Source organism: Sorex araneus, chromosome 10 (assembly GCF_027595985.1).
Source record: "Sorex araneus isolate mSorAra2 chromosome 10, mSorAra2.pri, whole genome shotgun sequence".
NCBI classification, from domain to species: Eukaryota; Metazoa; Chordata; class Mammalia; order Eulipotyphla; family Soricidae; genus Sorex; species Sorex araneus.
In genome coordinates, this window is record NC_073311.1 from 27,824,454 (window position 1) to 27,845,235 (window position 20,782).

At 36.1% G+C, this 20,782-nt stretch overlaps 1 protein-coding gene across 1 annotated transcript in view; it reads right to left on the bottom strand.

The window, feature by feature from the left end:
- RASSF9 (Ras association domain family member 9) overlaps positions 1–7,738 on the bottom strand; it is a 33,728-nt gene extending 25,990 nt beyond the window's left edge. Inside the window, exons 1-2 of the mRNA XM_004602713.3 lie at positions 7,694–7,738; positions 6,807–6,898 (exon numbers count right to left, since the gene is read on the bottom strand). Coding sequence (XP_004602770.2) covers positions 6,807–6,853 — 47 coding nt within the window. The 5' untranslated portion in view covers positions 6,854–6,898; positions 7,694–7,738. The remainder of the gene's footprint in view (positions 1–6,806; positions 6,899–7,693) is intronic.
- Positions 7,739–20,782: the final 13,044 nt, after the last annotated feature.

Here is a 20,782-nt window from a genome sequence, read left to right on the forward strand (position 1 = left end):
TTCCTCCTTAACCCTCCAACCTCCAGCCTTCCTCTACAGCAGGCACTCTTCCTCCTTCTCTCTCTTTCTTTCTCTCTCTCTCTCCCTCTCTATCTTTCCATCTCTTTCTTTCTCTCTCTTTCTCTCTTTCTTTGGGCATATTGTTTTGCAGTACAGGTACTGAAAGGTTATCATTTATGTCATTTACCTACTTTCAGCATTCAATTATTGTCCAGAGTGATCATTTCCAACTATCATTGTCATAGTGGTCCCTTCTCTATATATTCCATTTCTAAAATAAAAGTAGTTCTATATATTTTTGAATTATTTATAATATTTTTGGGGTTTTTTTTGGGTCACACCCGGCTATGCACAGGGGTTACTCCTGGCTCTTCACTCAGGAATTACCCCTGGCGGTGCTCAGGGGACCATATGGGACGCTGGGATTAGAACCCGGGTCGGCCGCGTGCAAGGCAAATGCCCTACCCGCTGTGCTATCGCTCCAGCCCCTATTTATAATATTTTTATCAGTTTATCACTGTCATTGTATCACTGTCATCTCATTGTTCATTGATTTGCTCAAGCAAGCGCCAGTATTGTTTCCATTCATCCCAGCCCTGATATTTTAGCAGCCTCTCTTTACTCATCTTTCCCAACGATTGGAGGCTCTTTCAGGGTCATGGGAATGAGACCTGTTGTTGTTACTGTATTTGGCATATCGAATATGCCACGGGGAGCTTGCCAGGCTCTTCTGTGACTTTGAATAAATGAAAAAAAAATGAAATTGCAGAATACTATATAACTGACTTACGAAGTTCACATGGGGGTCTGGTGCTGCCAGCAGGTCAACCAGTATTTGCAGGGCAAGCACATCAGCAGCCTGATGGTGCCTCCAGGCTTCCTGATACCCCCAAACTGCCACTGTACCTCTGGCCAGACCCCAGCAACTCAGGACCAAGTTTCCCAAGAAATTAAATGGCAAAAAGTTAGGTGTATGAGAATAACACCCACAAACTACCTCCAGCTTAGCTATGTAAGCTTATTTATCGACCTTGCTTCAGAAACTCATAAATAAATGTCAAAAGAGATCAAAAGCCTCAGTTAACCATACAAGACTGAAAAGACAAGGGTAAATTGAAGAGGGGCAGGTCAATCGGGGGCAGGTCAGACCTGTGCACGTCCAAGCAAAGGCCCTGGCAGCCACTTGCTTCCACAGTCCAAAATCACCACAATGCCCTAGCTGAACTACACCATTTCAGGACGGACCTCACCGAGATATAACTTGTTGAAAACTCAGACATGCAGGTTTTGTGACTGTAGTCTCAAGGCTTTCTTGGGGTTGGGATGGGCTACCTCCCCCCACCTCTCTGCACTTAACGGAAGCCTCAACAGTCACATCCACACCCCAAAGCTGCCACCCAGTTAAAAAAGCCACTCCAGCCTTACCTTCCCAATAAAAATACTGAACACACTGAACAAACATGATGACCTCTAAGTACCTGCATTACAAACTATGATGCGCAAGGGGGAAGGGGGGGAATACCTGCCATAGAGACTGGGTGGGGGGGCGGGGGGTTGGGAGGAAAATGGGAGACATTGGTGGAGGGAAAGGTACACTGGTGGAGGAATGAGTAATTGTTTCACTGACACCCAATCACAAACAGCTTTGCTATGGAATGGTCTAACTCATGAATATTCAATAAAAATTTTTTTTAAAAAAAGTAATGTGGAGTTCATGCCAGTTTCAGTCAGCTTAATCAGTGGCTGAATAAACAGCAATTTCATGAGTGTAATTCTGAGCTTTAAAAGTATGTAGTCCATTTACTATCAGTTTATATGGAACTATATATCTTTGAAATACTACAAAAATTTTCTAAGGTATCAGCCAACTGTTAAAGATGTTGATACACAAGTGAATCAGCTATAAACATAATTTTCTCCAAAATCCATGTAAGAATACTTCTCCTTGTACTATTTCATGAGTTGCTAGAATATATATTATATCTTATATATTATATTTTTAATTAGATTATATTTATTTGAGCAACAATTCAAGATTTTACATAGAGGCCAATTTCACCATTGTCATAGATCATTGCATATGTTTTAGCCAGAGTTAAAACATTCTGGTCCTTATTCTCCATGAGCTATCTGCTACCAACTTATAAATACTTAAGTTATCAAGTATCATCAGAGAAAATCTCTTTAAGGAATTCTTTGCAACTAAGAAGATATACACACTCAAATATCTTACATCTCTCAGGAGAATTTGAATATTTATTGAAATTTTGAACAGAGTACAAGACAAATATTCACTTGATAGAACGCATAAATTATCATGCACCCATTTATAAGGAATACACTTTCATTTAACTAGCAACTTTTACCCTAACATCCATACTTAATTTTTTCCTACTGAAGACCCATTCCTGGCACACAAATGAATAACATAAAGCACATTGCTTTAGTCAAATTGGCCAGGGGCCAGGGAGATATTTCAGGTGTTAGGGTGCTTGCCTTACATGAGGCCAACCTGTTTAGATCACCAACACCGTTTATGGTCCCCTGAGCATCCCTGACTAGGACTCCAAAACCCTTAATAAATATGTGGAAATTAAAATTGAGTAAAGTCATAGATTAAAAATATAAATTGACTAGACATGTTCTAGTTAATAAAAAATAAACACTAGTAAAATTTTTACGTATTGATTATAAAACATATCTGTATTGCTACTTATAATATTTGAATTATAAATATATTGTCAAAGTATTTCCATTAAATTTTATATTATAAAAATGCCCATTTTCAACAATGATGTATATATATATATCTACTGGTATGGGTAAAACCAAGACTTGACTTAGTAATACTTAATACAAACTATAAAGGCCCAGTTAAATAGGTTTGCTTCTTTCATATTCATTGTTAAGTTTCAAATTTATTGCAACTCACCAAAATGAACAATTCTAATTATACTTTTTTGATATATATATGGAATTCTGTATGACTGTTTGCATCTAGCAGATGTTGGTAAAAGATTCAATCAATACTTTGATTTTAAATTTTATTATTAAAACATCAAGAAGTAATAGTTAATGAGTAAATGCCCCAATATTTATATTATTAGCCCAGAACTTTTAACAAATATATACTGCCATAGAGAAACACTAGCTTTTAAAATAACATTGAATTGAAAATAGAATGTATTAAAATGATAATCACATTCACAAATGGAAACCAATGCTGCAAAATGCTAATAATAGAAATACAGTCAATGAATGCCTAAGAACATCAAAAGAAGCCATGCTCTTTTGTTACTTTGACTCTTTCAATAGTTATTTAGTGACTTTTAGACATATTTTCAGAAACTTTATATTCTATTGGGAAAAAATCTAAGTACTCTATGTTGAAGAAAAATTGCTTAAGAAGGTATTCATCTACCTTTGGAATTCAGGCACAAAGCATTCTAAAATTTGCAACTCAAAATTTTGAGTTTCTTACTCAAAAACAATTTATTTGAGTAAGAAAATCCTCAAGAAACTTTACTCTTCCTATTATATATTTTTATAACCTGAAAATTTTTAAAGTATAAGGGATTCCATAGTCATTTCTTTTATTTACATAGAAGCTAAAAATGAAAAGCACAAAAAGCATTTGTAACCAAATATAATCATTTTATGACCAGGCTCAATTATCAAATGCTCTGAAGATTCCTTCCTAAATGTTTTAATCAAGTGTCTCTCAGAATTTTGAAAAGATTATGTGGTAGCAGAAGATTAATGTGATGCTCAAATCCATATAACCATTTACATATTATTTTGGGTTTAGATGAAATCAAATGTGAGCCAACACTATAAAATATTTACTTTGTGTAATAAAAATGATATAAGATAATGAATAGAGAATAAGCTAACTACTATATTCTTAGAGTACAAACTATAATTTTACTTTACATAATTATATAAAAAATTATATTCTAATTCCATCAAAATGCCAGACACTGACACTCTCATAGAACTAAGGACATAATGTATGTGACTATGAGATAAAGCACTGTGTTTTTCTAAAAGTTTTTTTTATATCATATGTTGAAATTTCATTTGTGAACCATTTATCTGAAAGCTCTCAAATGCCCTTGTATTATGAGAGTATTTTCAGAACTAGCTCATGAAGTTCAATTGTGAGTGGATAAAATAACTAACAGTGAGTAAAAATCTAAATATAGAAAAAAATATGCAGGAAAGTCTGTAAAAAAAAGTAATCTCAAACTTTTATGATATCAGATTTACAATATTCTTTCTAACAACCCATACTTTTTTTGCTAATAAAGATATAATTATCTGAAATCACTGTTATATAAATTATATGGCACCAGATATACACGTACATTACTTAAATTCCTCTTTTCCATTCTATAAATAAGTTTATGCTGTATATTTGAGGAATGTGTTGACTCATCAGATAACTGTTTTATCATCAATCACATTAGGAACCATCCCTGCAAGCAAAAGATAAACTTAATCCTGCAAATACCATCTGCAGTTTCACCTTTGACATGTGAAAAAGAGTTAAATTGGAACAAAAAAACCTGATCTAAAACACATTAAGTGCTGAGAATATGAAATGTTGTTTAATTACATTTCAATACACCATGTGGCTGTTTTACTTCTAGTTAGAATAAACCCACTTTTAAGCACTTAGTCACTACAGTGGTTTACATTTCACTTGAGATGGGAAAACACCAGTCTGAAAGGGAATATTGAATTAGTATAACAATTTCCAAATACACTTATGGTTACCACTTTGCCATTTGTTTTAAAATCCTATTGAAAAATGTCTGTATACTCACCTCCTTGAATGAAAATTGCTTACCTCGGCAGAAGAGTTGTGAAAGTAGCAGAATTTATGTAATGAAAGTTAACCAAGGGCTTTCATATGAGGAAAATTCCCAGGAGTGCAAGGACAGTTTAACTACATTCTTAGGTATACAGATAACAGAATTTTGGAATTAAACACACCAATCCAAGTACACACCCAACGCTACCAAGATGGAGACCAATAACAACATTACAAACATCACCTTGAACTATAAGTGTTAGCATTCAGAATCATCAGCATACCGCGCACTACCCAAATAATTCTTTAATATATTTGGAAGGGGGTGCATTTTAGTACATGTACTTCAAAAAATAAGTTTAATTGAGTAATCATTTAAACAGTACTAAGAATTTGACCTGGCAGGGACATCTGAAACATTTTCCCATACACTGACATCACTCAAATATGAACTATTTTTTATCATCATTGTCATTCTGATGCTCATCGATTTGCTCGAGCAGGCACCGGTAACGTCTCCATTGTGAAACTTGCTGTTACTGTTTTTGGCATATTGAATACCCCACTGGTAGCTTGCCAGGCTCTGCCATGCGCAAAATACTCCTGGTAGCTTGACAGGCTCTCCCAGAGGGGTGGAGGAATCAAACACGGGTTGACCGTGTGCAAGACAAATACCTTATCTGTTGTGCTATCGCTCCAGCCCCATTTCTTTTTTATGATCACCACTAAGAATCTTTTGTAAAGAAAAGAGGCTGTTTTACCATAAACACCCAGAGATTTCACATGTGTGGTGTGATTATCAAATCATTTGACTACCCATCCCCCGTGGCTTGGAATGTCAGAGTATTTGTTACTACTGCCTTAAGTCTTGAAAGTTACTGCAAACCAAATTATGAATACATTTGGAAAGGTTGAAGTAGAATTTTCAAGTAGACACTGACTCAGAAAATACAGTTGAATTTTATACCTAAAATTGAATCACTATAGTATTATGAAAATGATTTTAAATAATTGTATCATTTCCTACCATATAATTGTACGCTTTTAAATTTGTACTAAGTAAATTATGACAAGTCTAAACAGGAATAATTGAGAGAAAAGCTTTTGCAGAAAAGACCTTTTTTCAAAATTAATACAAAAAAGAGTAAAGTCCATGTCTGAAAGTATCCATTTGGGTTACAAAATTAAGCAATGTAACATTGGAGGTGTTAATGAAATATTTAATAGTACTGAAATACACAGGTTGGCTCAAGAAAATTGAGGTGTGTGTGTGTGTGTGTGTGTGTGTGTGTGTGTGTGTGTGTACAAGAACGAGAACAGAGTGAGGGAGAGAAAGAGAAAAATATATTTATTTACATTATAGCATTGGAGACAAACAGTAGAAGAAATCAAAGTTAATCAAGACAATATGGATTAAGGAATAAGGCTCTATCAATACCCCTTTGGTGCCTAAAACCATTTAAAGTTATCAAAGATATTCAAAAGGATTAGTTCGCAAAAGGCTCTAAGGCAATAGTTTCCCTGTGGAAACTTTCCAGGTTTCGGGAATGCCCCGCTGTTAATGGGATCAAAGCCTAGTTTTCGGATTGTATTGGCAGTTGTGTTTTTCGTGGAATTAGTAGCTAAGAAATTCCACCTTTGCCTTCGTCAGTGTCCAACTCTTTCTGTAATATACTTTGATTCTGTCTATCATGAAATGCAACGTGCCATCCCCCTACCCTGAAATAGACAGAAAAAATATAAAGAGAGATTTTAGTGATGTTTTAGAGAGAGGACTTGCCACTGTGGGGTGGGAACGGGGCTCCCTCCTTTAGCGTCCGAGGTCCTTCAACTGACCACAACAATCAATATGACTGGAGCAGTAGCTTCATCAGCTAAGCAGCCATCAAAGACCCTGGGACGTTGTGCCCCAAGAGCAATTTGCATCTGAATCCAGCTGCCAGGAGACACATTCTTTCACCGAGGCGCCCGAGTACGCGCTGAACTTTACCTGCTTTTTTGTCGAGTCTTCAACAAGTTTCTTCCAAAGGGAGCCATGGTCCTCCGGGCTGGCAAAGGGCTGGGACAGGATCTCCAAGCTATCTGGGGTGGGGGGTGGGGGATATTGGGATCACTGGGGGTAAGACTGAGACGGTCTGGAAAGTTCCCCTTCTCCTCCTCTGATGTGCCTGGCTTTCAGCTCTTGAGCAGCCGGCTAGGAGAGTTGCTGGAAGTTGTGCAACTGCTGCTTTAACTTTGAACTGCAGGATTGTTGTGGCTGCTGCACCTTTGGAGACCTGCCCAGCTCCAGCCTCCGAGAAGGCGTTTGGAAGCAGGAAAAGAAAAAAGAGAGAGAGGGGGCGAGAGAGGAAGGGAGGGGGACTCTATTGTGTTCTGTAGCTATTTGCAGAACTTGCTAAACTTTAAGAACTGCCAACCCCAGGGGCAGGGTAATACCCTTGGAATGGGAATTTCACTCCTGTTGGAAACCCCCAACCCCCGCCCTCCCACACCCCACTACGTTTCACACCCAGCCAACACACTAGGTGAACTCAACACACATAAAGAGATTAAGAGAAAATATCCCCACCTCCCAGCCAAGTCCGAAAGGAATCTGCTCGCCGCGGCCGGCGCGGGAGTGAGGGCCAAACTCTGCCTACAGTCTCCACTCCAGCAAAAATCCCCTGCCCGGGGAAGTCGGCACTGCAAAATACCTCCGGGAGGAGGGAAGCCTCAGCCTCCACGGAGATGCAGTTAATCTGCGCTTGAGCAGCTGAGCCCCAGCGCTGCTGGCCCGGAGATTAAGAACCTCCCACCCAAATCACTCTTCTACACTCTGTTCAGGAGTGCAGCTTCCAGAAAAGCTTCCAGAAGTTGAAGGTTCAAAGGGGTGATCACCTGGGCATGGGGATTGTGTCCGACTCCGCGGCGTTTTGCACCCACCGTGGCCGGGGTTCGCTCCCTGGGCCTTTGGGAATTTGGAGCAGAGCAAAAGTTCGCTCCCCACTCGGGACGGTAGGTAACGTGAGATGGGAGTTGCCTGGAGGATTTTTGTGCAATGAGAAGCTTGCTCCCGAGGCCCGCGGGAAAGCGTTGTTCTGGAGCAGGGGACTGGCAGAATTTCCCCCCCACGTTGTCATTTCTAGGATTTCACCCTCCTCCCCTTGCCCCACCCCAGCTTTCTTGGCCTCCGGTCTTCCCCCCTATTTCCACCTCGCCCCACGCTTGTTTCAAGAGTTTGGCTTCCCCAGAAAAACAGTGAAGGAGGCAAAAACCGCAGGGCCAGGCAACACCCTGAATCACGCTTCAGGCTGGTCAATCTCCAGGCCTTGACAGAGAACGTGAGCCACAACACTTTCACCAACCACAGCCAGGAAATAAGTGATTCAGAAAGTTTCTGCCATATCCATAGACACTAATCTACATGGCATCCTACAAGACTGGAAAAATATATATATATATATCATATGCATGGATGTCTAGTATGTGTAGGTATATCTCCTACATCAATAAACTAGAAAACATTACATCAGTCAGTGCTTAGTTTCTTTTTTCTTTCCAGAAAATAGATCATTTTAATAAGATACATCCTTTTAAAATGGATAGATCATTTAAAGGCACCAGAGAAAACATTTAAGCACCCCAAGTACTGAAGCCATATTTTGTTTTATGTTTATATTTAGATAGCTATCTATGTATACATCTCTCTATAATGTACTGATATGCACACTTTACAGAGCACATAAATGACATAATCTTGGCTATACTTCAGTTTCAGTTCTCGATTTTATTTTGAAAGCACATCACTCACACAGAAAAAAAAAATAAAAGCTATTATGGAACATTGCCCAATCATTCTCAATTTTTCAGAATATAATCCCCTAAAGCAATGCTGCTTACTTACTAATGCAGTTACTGCAGTCAATTCAGACACAAAATTTTACATTAACAAATGCCCCTAGGTCTCCTGAAGTTTCGGTTCTCCACCCTTATTGGCATTACTTGTACATGTAGTTTTTATATAAAACATTTTTCAATAAAATGTTTTAATAGAGAAAGAGGAAACAACATTACATCTTTATTAGCATAATCTTATGCTGAGTTTCAAGTTAGCATAAGTGAGTCTCATTTAGGATGTTGTTATTCCTCACATAAAATATTAATACTATTCATGACAAACTCTTTGATGTGTAAGACAAAGGTTTAATGTCCCTAGGATATTAAAAGCTCAAAGGAGTAAGGTAAATGGACGTTCTTATATTAGAAAAACAAATGATTTTTTAAAAAATACAAAACTATTATATATCAACTTCACTGATAACTAGATATTGTGTAAGTAAACGGAACACTTTATTTATGTATTAATCATTTATTTGTTTGGGGAATTTGAGCCATATCCAGCAGTGCTCAGGGCCTATGCTTGGTTCTGCATTCGGGGATCACATCTGGCAGTGCCGGGAGAAACATGTGGTGCTGGAGATCAAACCAAGTGAGTGAAATGCAAGGCAACAGCTTACCAGAGTACAAACCGAAAATTTTATAGTTACCAAAATAGTTTATTTTAATGTCATAACGTCCAGCCTCGTCAGTGTGGTTGTCAGATTGTACTGCATATGAGTAGTGAAGGCTGCCATACCCCTTTTTAGAAATGAATTTAGCTATGTATAGTATAACTTCAAATACTCTATTTCTTTTGTATAAATTGAGACTGATAAGATCTTCTTCCCAAGAAAATGAACAGAAATTTATAATCAGGGACTGGTGCAATAGTACAATAGATAGAGCACTTGCTTTGCCTGCAGCTGACTTCGGTGTGATGTCTGTCACCACGTAGGACCGCTAGGTGCGGTCCCTGAGCCCCACCAAGAGTGATCCCTGAGCATAGAAACAGGGGTAAGCCCTGAGCACCTTCACCATAAATTCATAATCAGCCTATGTCTTGGATAATAACCTGAGAACTAAATAAAATATTTTTGCAAGGTATTGATACAATATTACAAGAAAAAGTACTTTTGTTAACAAAAAGAGTAGTATCAGAAAAAATATTTCATTTCAAAATAAGGCAAATGAATGTGTGTGAGTCATTTCAGTGTTATAATGCAGAATTGTCTAATAGAATCCCAATGATTATGCAGTCTGTAGAAAAATTGATTTTTTATATACTTCTATACTATTGATTAGGCATAAATTGTTTTAAATCAGATGCTGTATTATAAAAAAATAAGGGTAATTAGCACATTATTTTGTCTAGTAGAAAGATAAAGAAAAATTGTTTTATTTATTTCATTATGGGACATAAGTTATATCTAACTCAAGTTAAATTTTATATAAAATTCAATTTTATTTAATTATTTTTTCTTTAAGTCACTATACACAGCGGTGCATTCTATCCTCTTGTTCTATCTTTAAATTCTACCAGATTATTCATTTATGAGTTAAGTAAATATATATTATGGACAGGCTAACCATATTTGTGTATGATCCCATATATCTTAACTTATTGAAAATTAACTATGAAAATCTGTGAGTCTGGGTCAGTTCTTTTCTGAACAAATGGGAAGTTTTCATGGGGAAAGATAGTTATCATTATAATTCCTGGTTATCTTTAATTATATTTTTAAGAAGAATTTTGTGTATAAAATAGTGTATCATTTGCTAAACTGAGAGTATAACATTGTCAATCTTAATAAAAATATATTAACTTATAATCATGGAAAATGTTCTATTTAACTAGTAATTTATTAATAAATGGATTTCTCACCAAATGCACTTATTTAAACTGTAATTGAGTTTATTTAAGTCTTCAGACCTGAGAAATTGTACAGAGGTTTTGGCCTATTCCCTGGATGGTGCCAGCTCAGTAAGATCACCAGCACCAAACATATGGTCTTTGGAGCATGACTCTGGGTAGCTATACCTGAACACTAACAACAACCCAAAATAACATACTTTAATATATATATATATATATATACATAGATATAGGTAAATAATATCTCTTCTTCCCCCACCCTCATTGTTTTTGTGTCATACTGGCAGTGATTAGGACTTACTACTGAACCCATGCCATTACTAATAGTGAATCATTAATAATGATGTTCATGGGACAAGATGTAGTGGCAGAGATTGGACGTTGGTTATGTACAAGGCAAGTGCTTTAAGCCCTGTACTTTCTCCCAACTCAAAAAAGACTTTAAAAGAGGTTAAAGAAAAATATGTTAAGAGGTGGAAGTCATACTAAAGTAGGTAAAGTACTTGCTTTGCCCCACCCAAATGAATTTCAATCTTGTCACCACCTATGGCCCACTGAATACTGCCAAAAGTAATTCCTGAGCACAGGACCAATAGCAAGTCCTGAGCACTCCTGAATGTACTGTCAATAAGCTCAGATAAAAGAATAGGGAAAAAAATGTGTTTCTTGATCTATTACATTTCTAAAGAACACTCAGAATTTTTTTCATATTAAATTCCCTTTTTGTCAACTGAATATCATAGTTGTTTAAGTTTATTTTAATTAAACAGAATAGAAAGCCCCCAAATTTGCGTCGCAGTCTTTTAACCATTTCCATCAAAGTCTCTATCATCTTTTTAATTCAAACAACTATACAACTAATCTTTCTAAAATACCACTGTCAACTCAACTCAAATCCCTTTTAGACTCTGACAATTATGTACAAACCATAGCTTGATGTTTAATGTACTTTACTACTTAAACTTTGTTGACAGCTTTGGGATACATGACCATCAAAAGGTAAAAATATAGTATTGCTTACAAGTTAAGAAAATGACTTTGAATTAACACAGTCATGTCTATAATCCTTTATCATATCATAGAGATACTGGGAAAACTGTTTAACTGTCTGAGGTTCAGTTTTGTGATCAATACATTGAAGAAGAATAATTTTTCCTCATTTTCAATAAATGTAATCTTAATTGTTTTTCTTCTTTTCTAAAAAAGATAATGTCCTGTATGAACATTGTTTTATTGTTTTCAGATATTTACTCTTGATATTTTAATGATCAGTTTTGCTTACTGGAATATCCATCATAGGCATTTGTAATGGTGGGAGAGTGAGATTTTCCTAGGTCCTGAGATTTTAGATATTAGATAGAGAAGATCCGAGATTTTAGATATTAGATTACACACAGATTTTTGACTGAAGTAATTTGTCACCACTTGTATGGAAATCTTTAAGGAAGTAACATACCACACAACTTGTTGTAATCAGTTTATCTGATTGACGTAAAACATGATCCTCAATTAAGGGGAAAAAAGCAACAAAATAGAAAACCTGTTTGGTTGGGACAACAGAGGACCTCAGAAAGTAGTAAAACTGGTCAGAGAGGTAGAATCAGAACTTAAATTAATCTTCTGCTAATCAGAAGATGTGACAAAAGATGATCACTTCAAACTATTTATAGCAGACAGTAGGAAACCCACGGTGGTTAAATGAATTCAAGACCTAGTGGTTACAGGACTGATAAGCATTAGTAGCTTGCCCAGTAGTAGTAGTAGCAGAGTAGCATTAGTACCACTACTAGTAGAAAGTAGTAGTAATAATAGTATAGTAGTGAGGTAGTAGTAGCCACAGTAACAACAGAAGCAGCAATGGCAATAGTAATAGTATGCCATTGAGTATCTATTGTTTGAAGTTCTTCCCTGTTCTATGTTTGTTTATAGTAATTGAAACCACATCTGAAAATTGCATTGGATGGTACATTTCTCACAGAATTTCTTAAGTAGTGAATGTAGGTATCAATGACTATGAACTAATATAGGATGTTTTAAATGTGAATAAAATAACTACTTAAATTTTTAAGTAAAACACAAAATGGAATGTTATATTTCGGCTTTAAGATTCTAGGGTGGCAATATTCTGTTGATACTCCAAAAGAAGTTTAGAATGTCCCTGCTAAGCTTTTGTAGGACCTGTATATAATCATGTGTTCAGTTAGTCATCCAGCTTCAATAGGCGGTTCCAAGCTTTTAATTAATTAAACTCAGTATTTGAATAGCTGACTGGTTGGGTGGTGACCAGAAACCAGTGCCCTAAATAAAAGGCCGAATTTCTTCATTTAGTAACCATGGTTTTTATTAATTCTAATAAGACAAAGTAGAAAATCCCTGAGTGGCTATTACTAGAAATTGCTCAACTTCAAAGAAAGTGTTGTGAAACATAAGTAATTTAACAGAGTTACATTTGTGTATGTAAGTATATAAATCCTCAAATATAAACACCAGCTATGTCAAATAATAGAATCATTTCTGTTTCAGTACTTTATACAATATATTTTAATATTTTTGTATCTAATATCTCATTTGATCCCCATATGAGCAGCAGGAAAGGAAGGCTTTTTAAAAATTTTTATTAGTAAGACAAGTGAGGCTCAGAGCCATATGATAATTTAACTATCACTGATAGCAAAGCATAATCAAACTGGAATCAAAGATGAATTTGAGAGTAAGCAACAAACACAGACATCTCCATTTTAAATCTCTCATTATATAAATTAATAACAGAAGATCTAGGGACAAAACTATTTGCAAAATTATACATATAATCATGGAGTAAAACAAAGAAAAGGATACCAGGATGGAGCTCAATGATAGAATACTTTTCTTGAATGCATGAACCCCTTGGTTTGAAACCTGAAACAGCAAATAAATGAACAGAACGAAAATCATTCTCGTGAGCTGTGTAAATAACCTGATTAAACTATAGCTTTTCTTCTCTTTCATGATTATTTTTTGTTTTCTTTTGTTTTGTTTTAAGGCCACACCCAGCTATATTCAGGGTTTACTCCTAACTCAGTGCTCAAGGATCTCTCCTGCTGGTGCTTGAGGCCCATGTGTTGCTCCAGGAATTGAAACTCTAGATGGATACTTGCATGGCAAGCATCTTAACCCCATACCATACCTCCGGACCCTTAAGTGCATTTGTATTAACATATAAAATCAAAGAAAATAAAATTCTAAGAACTGAAATGGACATTAAAATTCATTTATAAAAATAGTTTGCTAAGATCACTTATTTCAGAAAGAGAACACTTATATCAGAAAAGAGTAAATTATTTAACAAAATTTTCTTAAGTGTTGCTTGTGACTCAGATTTCCTCATTCTTGATTCTTTAAAATTCATCATTTTAAAATATATATATGTATATATATATATATCCTATATATAATGTACCTTTTATACTTGCAAACAGATGAATAGAGTTAAAATGTCACAGGCAAAAATCAATTCTATTTTATAGTTTTTAAAGAAATAATGTTAAGTTGTTGTAGAGGAAGTACAGTGGGAAAGGTGCTTGTCTTGATTGTGGCAGTCAAATTTGATCCCCAGCAACCTATATGGCCTTCTGAACCCACCAGAATTGAAAGCTGAACACAGAGCCAGGAGTATGCCCTGAGCACAAATAAGTGTGGCGCAAAAATAACAAATGATAATTTGGTGAAGTTGGTATCTATTAACTCACAATGCATGATCATAATATTTTCTGTAGATTTCTCTTTGAAATGTGGCATGTTTTATTCTACATTTATTTTCAAGTTTTAATGCATTTGAATGCAATCATTTTAAAGGTGATAGCAAGACTCCAATTAAGATATTAAGTAAAATTTTAAATGGTTAAAACTAAGAACTGGGCTAAAAAAGTATTTTAAGTGGAGAAAATGAAGCAAAATAAAACACGGAAGTTGCTACCATACTGTTCTGAAATTCATGAGACAGCAATGGCTTCATAGCAACTGGAGAAACATCTTTACCCAACCAGTCCTGTAAGAACTGTAGGATTTCTCCCGACGACAGCCTTGAAGTGTGCACTCTAGTCGTTCCGTGCTTATATCTGTGAATCTCAGATCCTCCCACTTTCCAAACTTCTCTTATTTCTCAATGCCAAAAGTTAAGTGAAAGTTGGCACTTGTCACTAGCTTTGCAAGAGAATCAGAAGTACAGTCTGCAGCCTTCTAACCCAGTAAGTACATAGAGAACTATGGATGGGTGTAAGATTTGTTATGGAACATAGTTAAATGATACACGGTTTAACATCAAGCAAATAATTTCCTAATGTGTGGCTACGTTAAATATTATAGAAACAAAAGACATACTTTCTCTATGAGACAAATAATTTCAGGTTTATGTTATGTAACACTCAGGGAACTAGACTGAGGATAGGCAAACCTGTATGTGCTTTAAAATGATGTGAATTAAAAACTAAAATAATAAATCCTTAAATTGTGGTCCACAATGGTAATACAGAACACCAAAATCTTTTTTTTTCTATTTTCTCCCTTAGAAAATGATCAAGTGCTCTCAGACAGCCAAAGATCTGCTATCGCTATCTTATTTTATTCCTACCAACATAAAATGTGCATCTGCAATCAAATACATCTAAATCTGAATTTGGCCTCCACTAGTTTTCCACTGGATAGTGAACTGTTTAGTCTCTTTGAACCACCGTGACTTAAAATTAATAAGATTCTTACCTGAACTGAGTGTTGGAAAATTTTCAATAAGTAAGATACATGATGTGACACATGTGATGTGACATGAAATGACTATTTCATGGTCAGTAACAGTACTTGTATTTTAAGTCACATATATTCAACGTTCAAGTGGTCATGCTTAAAATGGATACTTTCAGACAGAGTTAGGTCTACCCTTTTTCTCCTCACCCCCTCAATACTCCGACAGGAAATGGGAATACTTATTACCAGTAAGGGATAAAGCTATAGCTATTATTAACTATTTAAAAGAAATAGTATTTATATGCCAGAAAATAATTAGAATATTCTAAACTTAGAGCATGTTTAAAATATCACAAGAGATAATCAATTATAGACATAAGATCTAGGAGTGTGGTGAAATGTTATTGTTATTAGACATAAAAACTTTTTCTTCTTTGAAATAATTCATATTCATCTGTGGAAATTATAAGATAATATTATGTAATAGCAAGTGCTTATAATTTTTCAACAAAGGTTAAATTAATGACATTATAAGAATAAGACTTATTCTTAATAAATTTGCTATTTTTATTATTTATTTACATTTGGTTCATGTTCAGAGACTTAATGAATTAAAGTTAGTTTTTTAATAAAATAAGTGATCATGCCACTAATAATATCGAAAGACAATTAAAAGCCTGTTATTTATGCACAGTTCTGATATTCAAAGGGCTTCCTTTCAATGGAAAAACATTATTAAATACCCTTCTTGAGTTGTTCATTCATAAAGTATAGTGGTGATATGAGATGTGGTTAAATCTATTAGAGGGATGAGGAAATTAGTAATAAGTCTGAGAATTAGGTAGTTTTATCATCACTTTATATAGATACCAACAACAATAATTCTTTTAAGAATTATAATATTATAATTTACTTGGTCTTTGAACGTATAAACTGACTTCCATGAACTTCCATGAATTGATACTTAACATATAAGTATATTTAACATGATTTCGAATTTTTTTAATTTATTGAAGACTGTGAACAGTTTTAATTCACCATATTACCAATAATCTTATTACATGGAGACTGAAATGAAAAACAGACTTGCCTCATATATACCAAAGCATAATTTCTATAGACTGAATTATGTCTCTACCAGTTTATTTGTTGAAGCTTTAAACCCCAACTAACTGAGGGCTTATACTTAAGTCCCTTAAATGAGGTGAAATGAGATTATAAGGTTGAAGGTCTAAACCAGTGTTTCTCAACCTAGGTCAGATATCTCTCTATAGGTCAACTGGATATTCCAAGGGGCCACAGATAAAAATTAAGTAAATGGGGGTATGGCATGAGACTAGGTGGGCCAGTTTGTTAGGGGTAAGATAGGGGCCCTACAGAAGGAAGCAAGTTTAAGAAAGTGGCCACACTTGGGAAAAGAGTGAGAAACACTGATCTAAACAATAGGGCTGGTTTCCTGTAGAGAAGCCCTGGAGCTCATAACTCTTTCTCTGAGGACACAGTGACAGAAGAAAGCTCATGAAGATGACACAAGTTAATAAGAGAGTATTATTAGTAACAGACTTTTCTAGCATCTCCAATATCTCCTTGTTTCAGGAGGATGGAAATGTGAGTATCTAGTGCTTATGCTCCCCAGTAGCTCTGTTTTGAGAGTTTGAACAGATTAACAAAATAATAATATAAAACAGATAAACTTGGATTTTTTTTTCCTTTGGGGAAGAAATCATACTGAGGAGGTCATACTGGATTTAGATGCTTTCCATGTCTGCAGCAGAAAGTGGCTCCATCCTCAGCTCTGTGTATGGTTCCCTAATCCCTGTCAGAAGAGACTTCTGAGCACTGCCAGGTATGCTCTCCCCATCCAGCACCTACCCCTCAAAAAAAAAAAAAAATCTGCCTTGCCCCATGTTGCCCTGGGAAGGGAAAGGTTTTTCTCTCTCAGACTTTCCTTTCCCCGGGGCTGTGGCCACGGCCATCTCATAAGGCCCACTAAAAAGAGGTACGAGCTTGCAATGATGCGACTTCTGGCAGAAATTTCTCTGGACTTAATTACTGAAATACCAGAAACCAAAATCGGCCACACGACTCCATATGCTTTTCATTCTCAGCAATGGAAAACAAATTATCAACCAATGCCTTTTTGGCATGTCTGATTGTTGGGGGAAAATTCCAAATAATAATAGTGAGTTTTCTGTTGAAATATTGAATGTAATCAAAGTAAAGAGAAAGTAAAGTGAAAATCATCAGCCACACAGGCGGGGGGGAGATGTGGGATGGGAGGTATACTGGGGTTCTTGGTGGTAGAACATGTGCACCGGTGAAGGGATGGGTGTTTGATCATTGTATGACTGAGACTTAAGCCTGAAAGCTTTGTAACTTTTCACATGGTGATTCAATAAAAAATTTAAAAAAAAAAACTGCCTTGTTTTAATATTTCCTTGTGTCCAGGGAATTAGGTAGGTGAATGTCACCTGGATTTGACTGCATTGCAAGAAGCTCACAGATTTCAAGTACACATCTTCCCTTTGAGTTTATAAAAAAAATCAAATATCACAAAAGAATAAAAGGCTTGCTAAATGGTTTTCAACACAATGATAAGTAAAACCATAGAAGACATCTTTTTCTGTAGGTAAATACAAAAGCATTGAACAGGAGGGCTCTTTCTGGATGAAAGCCTTTTGAGACAGAGCCACTAGAGAAATTTAATATCTAATTAAATTTTTTAATTGAATCACCATGAGATAAAGTTATAAAAATTTCATGATTGAGTTTCAATCATAAAATTATCGAACACCCATCCCTCCACCAGATTACATTATCCACCACCAATGTCCCCAGTTTCTCTCCTGCCATCCCCAACACATGCTACACCCTTGCTTCTATGGCAGAAATTTCCTTCATATTCTCTCTGTCTACTTTTGGACATTATGGTTTGCAATACAGATACTGAGAGATCATCATGTTTGGTTATTGATATATTTTTTGTTGTTATCTTTGGAGGCCACACCGACTAGTGCTCAGTGCTAACTAGAGACACTCTAGAGGTGCTGAGGGATCATGCAATGCTAGAGATATAACCCAGAACTTGGCACATGCAAGGCACATGCTCTAGCACTTGAGTCATATAGCACTGTTGTCCCCATTGTTCATCGATTTGCTCAAGCAGACTCCAGTAACGTCTCCATCGTGAGGCTTGTTGTTACTGTTTTGGCATATTGAATACGCCACAGGTAGCTTGCCAGACTCTGCCGTGTGGGCAGGATACTCTTGGTAGCATGCCTAGCTCTCCAGGAGGGATGAAGAAATGAAACTTGAGTCATATAGTCAGCTAAAAAAATTTGAATTTCTAAAATATGAAATCATGGCATGCTAGATGAATGGAAGCAAGGTAATTTTCTCCTACAGTTTTCTCTGCGTTATTGCATTCATGAAACATCCCGAGGTTACAAACTGGCTTCTGGTACTTGTATGCTGAATTGTGATGCACAGGAATCACCTGGTTTCAGTGTCCATCACTCTCTGTCCCTGTGCACCAAGGGTCACACTGGTTGTGATACTGGAGATCACAGAGCCAGAGCTGATGATCACATTTGGTATTGTGGAAAGGTGCTGGTGAGTTTAATTGTGGTCTCATACCTGCAAGGTTAACTATTCACTGAGACACATACCTGGACCCAGACGTTTTGATGTTACTCAGAGTATCTGGGGTTCCCACTGATAGTTCTCATCTAAGCTGGTCAGCAGTGTAGTACAAAGGTGGAGGATGCAATTCTGATAGGACACTGCAGTGTAAAGGAGACCCAGACTACCGTGACATTTCTGAAGCCCTCCACAGCTGCACCTGGCAATGTTCTGGAGATCATGTGATGCCAGGGTCCTAAGCTTGGTCGGGGTCATGCCTGGCATGTCCCCAAACCATGATATTATCTCTTTTAAGCAAAGGAATTTTTATTGAGGAGCTGGAGTGATAGCACAACAGGTAGGGCGTTTGCTTTGCACGCGGCCGACCCGGGTTCAAATCCCAGCAACCCATATGGTCCCCTGAGCACCGCCAGGGGTGATTCCTGAGTGCATGAGCCAGGAGTGACCCCTGTGCATTGCTGGGTGTGACCCAAAAAGCAAAAAAAAACAACAAAAAAGAGTTTTTTATTGAAAGAACACTTTTTAGAAAATTCATGGGTGAGTTGGAGAAAACATGAGCTTGTACAAAAGCTCCAATAACTTTTATAATACTGAAGATAAATGCAATATTTCTGATTGCTGACCCTACTTACAGTGTCCCAAGTTGAAATACCTCACTAAATGAAGAAAAATGGATTATAGAAAATTATTCAGCTACCTGACAATTTTCACTCAAATATGATTGAATTATTTGTTATATCAAGAAAAGTAATGTTTCAGTTAAAGAAATTTACTCTTGTTGTTGAAGTATAGAAAACAGAAAGAAGTGACTCTTCTGAAGCATCTCCCTATGAGTGCTGGCCTGGCTGAGAACCTCTATCACATCTTGGCGTAATGAACTCTGCATTGACTTATAACAAAGTGGTAGGGAGGGCAGTGGATTCCGTGTATTTGAATCTTAGCTCTACCACTTACTAGTAACTCAAATTCTTTCTCAGTTTCTCTATTGGTAAAACAGTGATTACAAATATATGCGTCACATTGAAATGTGAGACACTAATGGCTCAATAAGTGTTAGCTATTATTACTGTAGAGATGAAGGGTTAGATTACTAGAATCTGGTGCCAGAAATCACTCTTCATTATCTTTGTTCTGCTTGCCTTTGCACCAAACAATTTCTAATTATAATGGCTTGTTTTCAATGGGGAAAAATGTCTTGGCCTAGAGTGTGAGGGCAGATATGGTGATAGTTAGAGATTACATAAATGAAAGAAAGAAACAAGCAAACAAAAACCCCCAACAAAGTCAGGATCGGAGAAGTTATGACCTTTTTATACCTGCTGGTATTTTCTTTTTATTTTTCACCACAAGATTTTTCTTTATGGCTTTATTCTCTATACTTAATACAACAGCTATACCTCTCTTATTCATTGTCTTAGTCTTGATCTTTATTTTAGTGCTGAAAAAAGTAAGTATTCAATATGTATTCATAAATTAATTAAAAACATGAGCACATAAAAGTCAAGTGATTAATTAGATGATTTCTGCTTTTTGGTGATCCAATTTAATTGAATACCAGTCAGCTAGATATTATAATTGGTAGGGCACTTACCTTGCATGAGGCCTATCTGAGTTTAGAATCAGGAGTACCACTGGGCATGGTCCATAAAACAAACTCCAATTGGAGTAGGAACTAAAGGGTGGAAAATGAGAAATTGGAAAGAATAGGAAAACAAACAGCTATTTGAGAAAGCATGGTTCACTCAGGGAGGGTCATAAGTTGCAATAATTATGTATATGTGCTTATATATGTATATATGTAGATATATACATATATGTGTATATGCATACATATACATATATATATGTATTGTTGATTTTGGTCATAGTAGAAT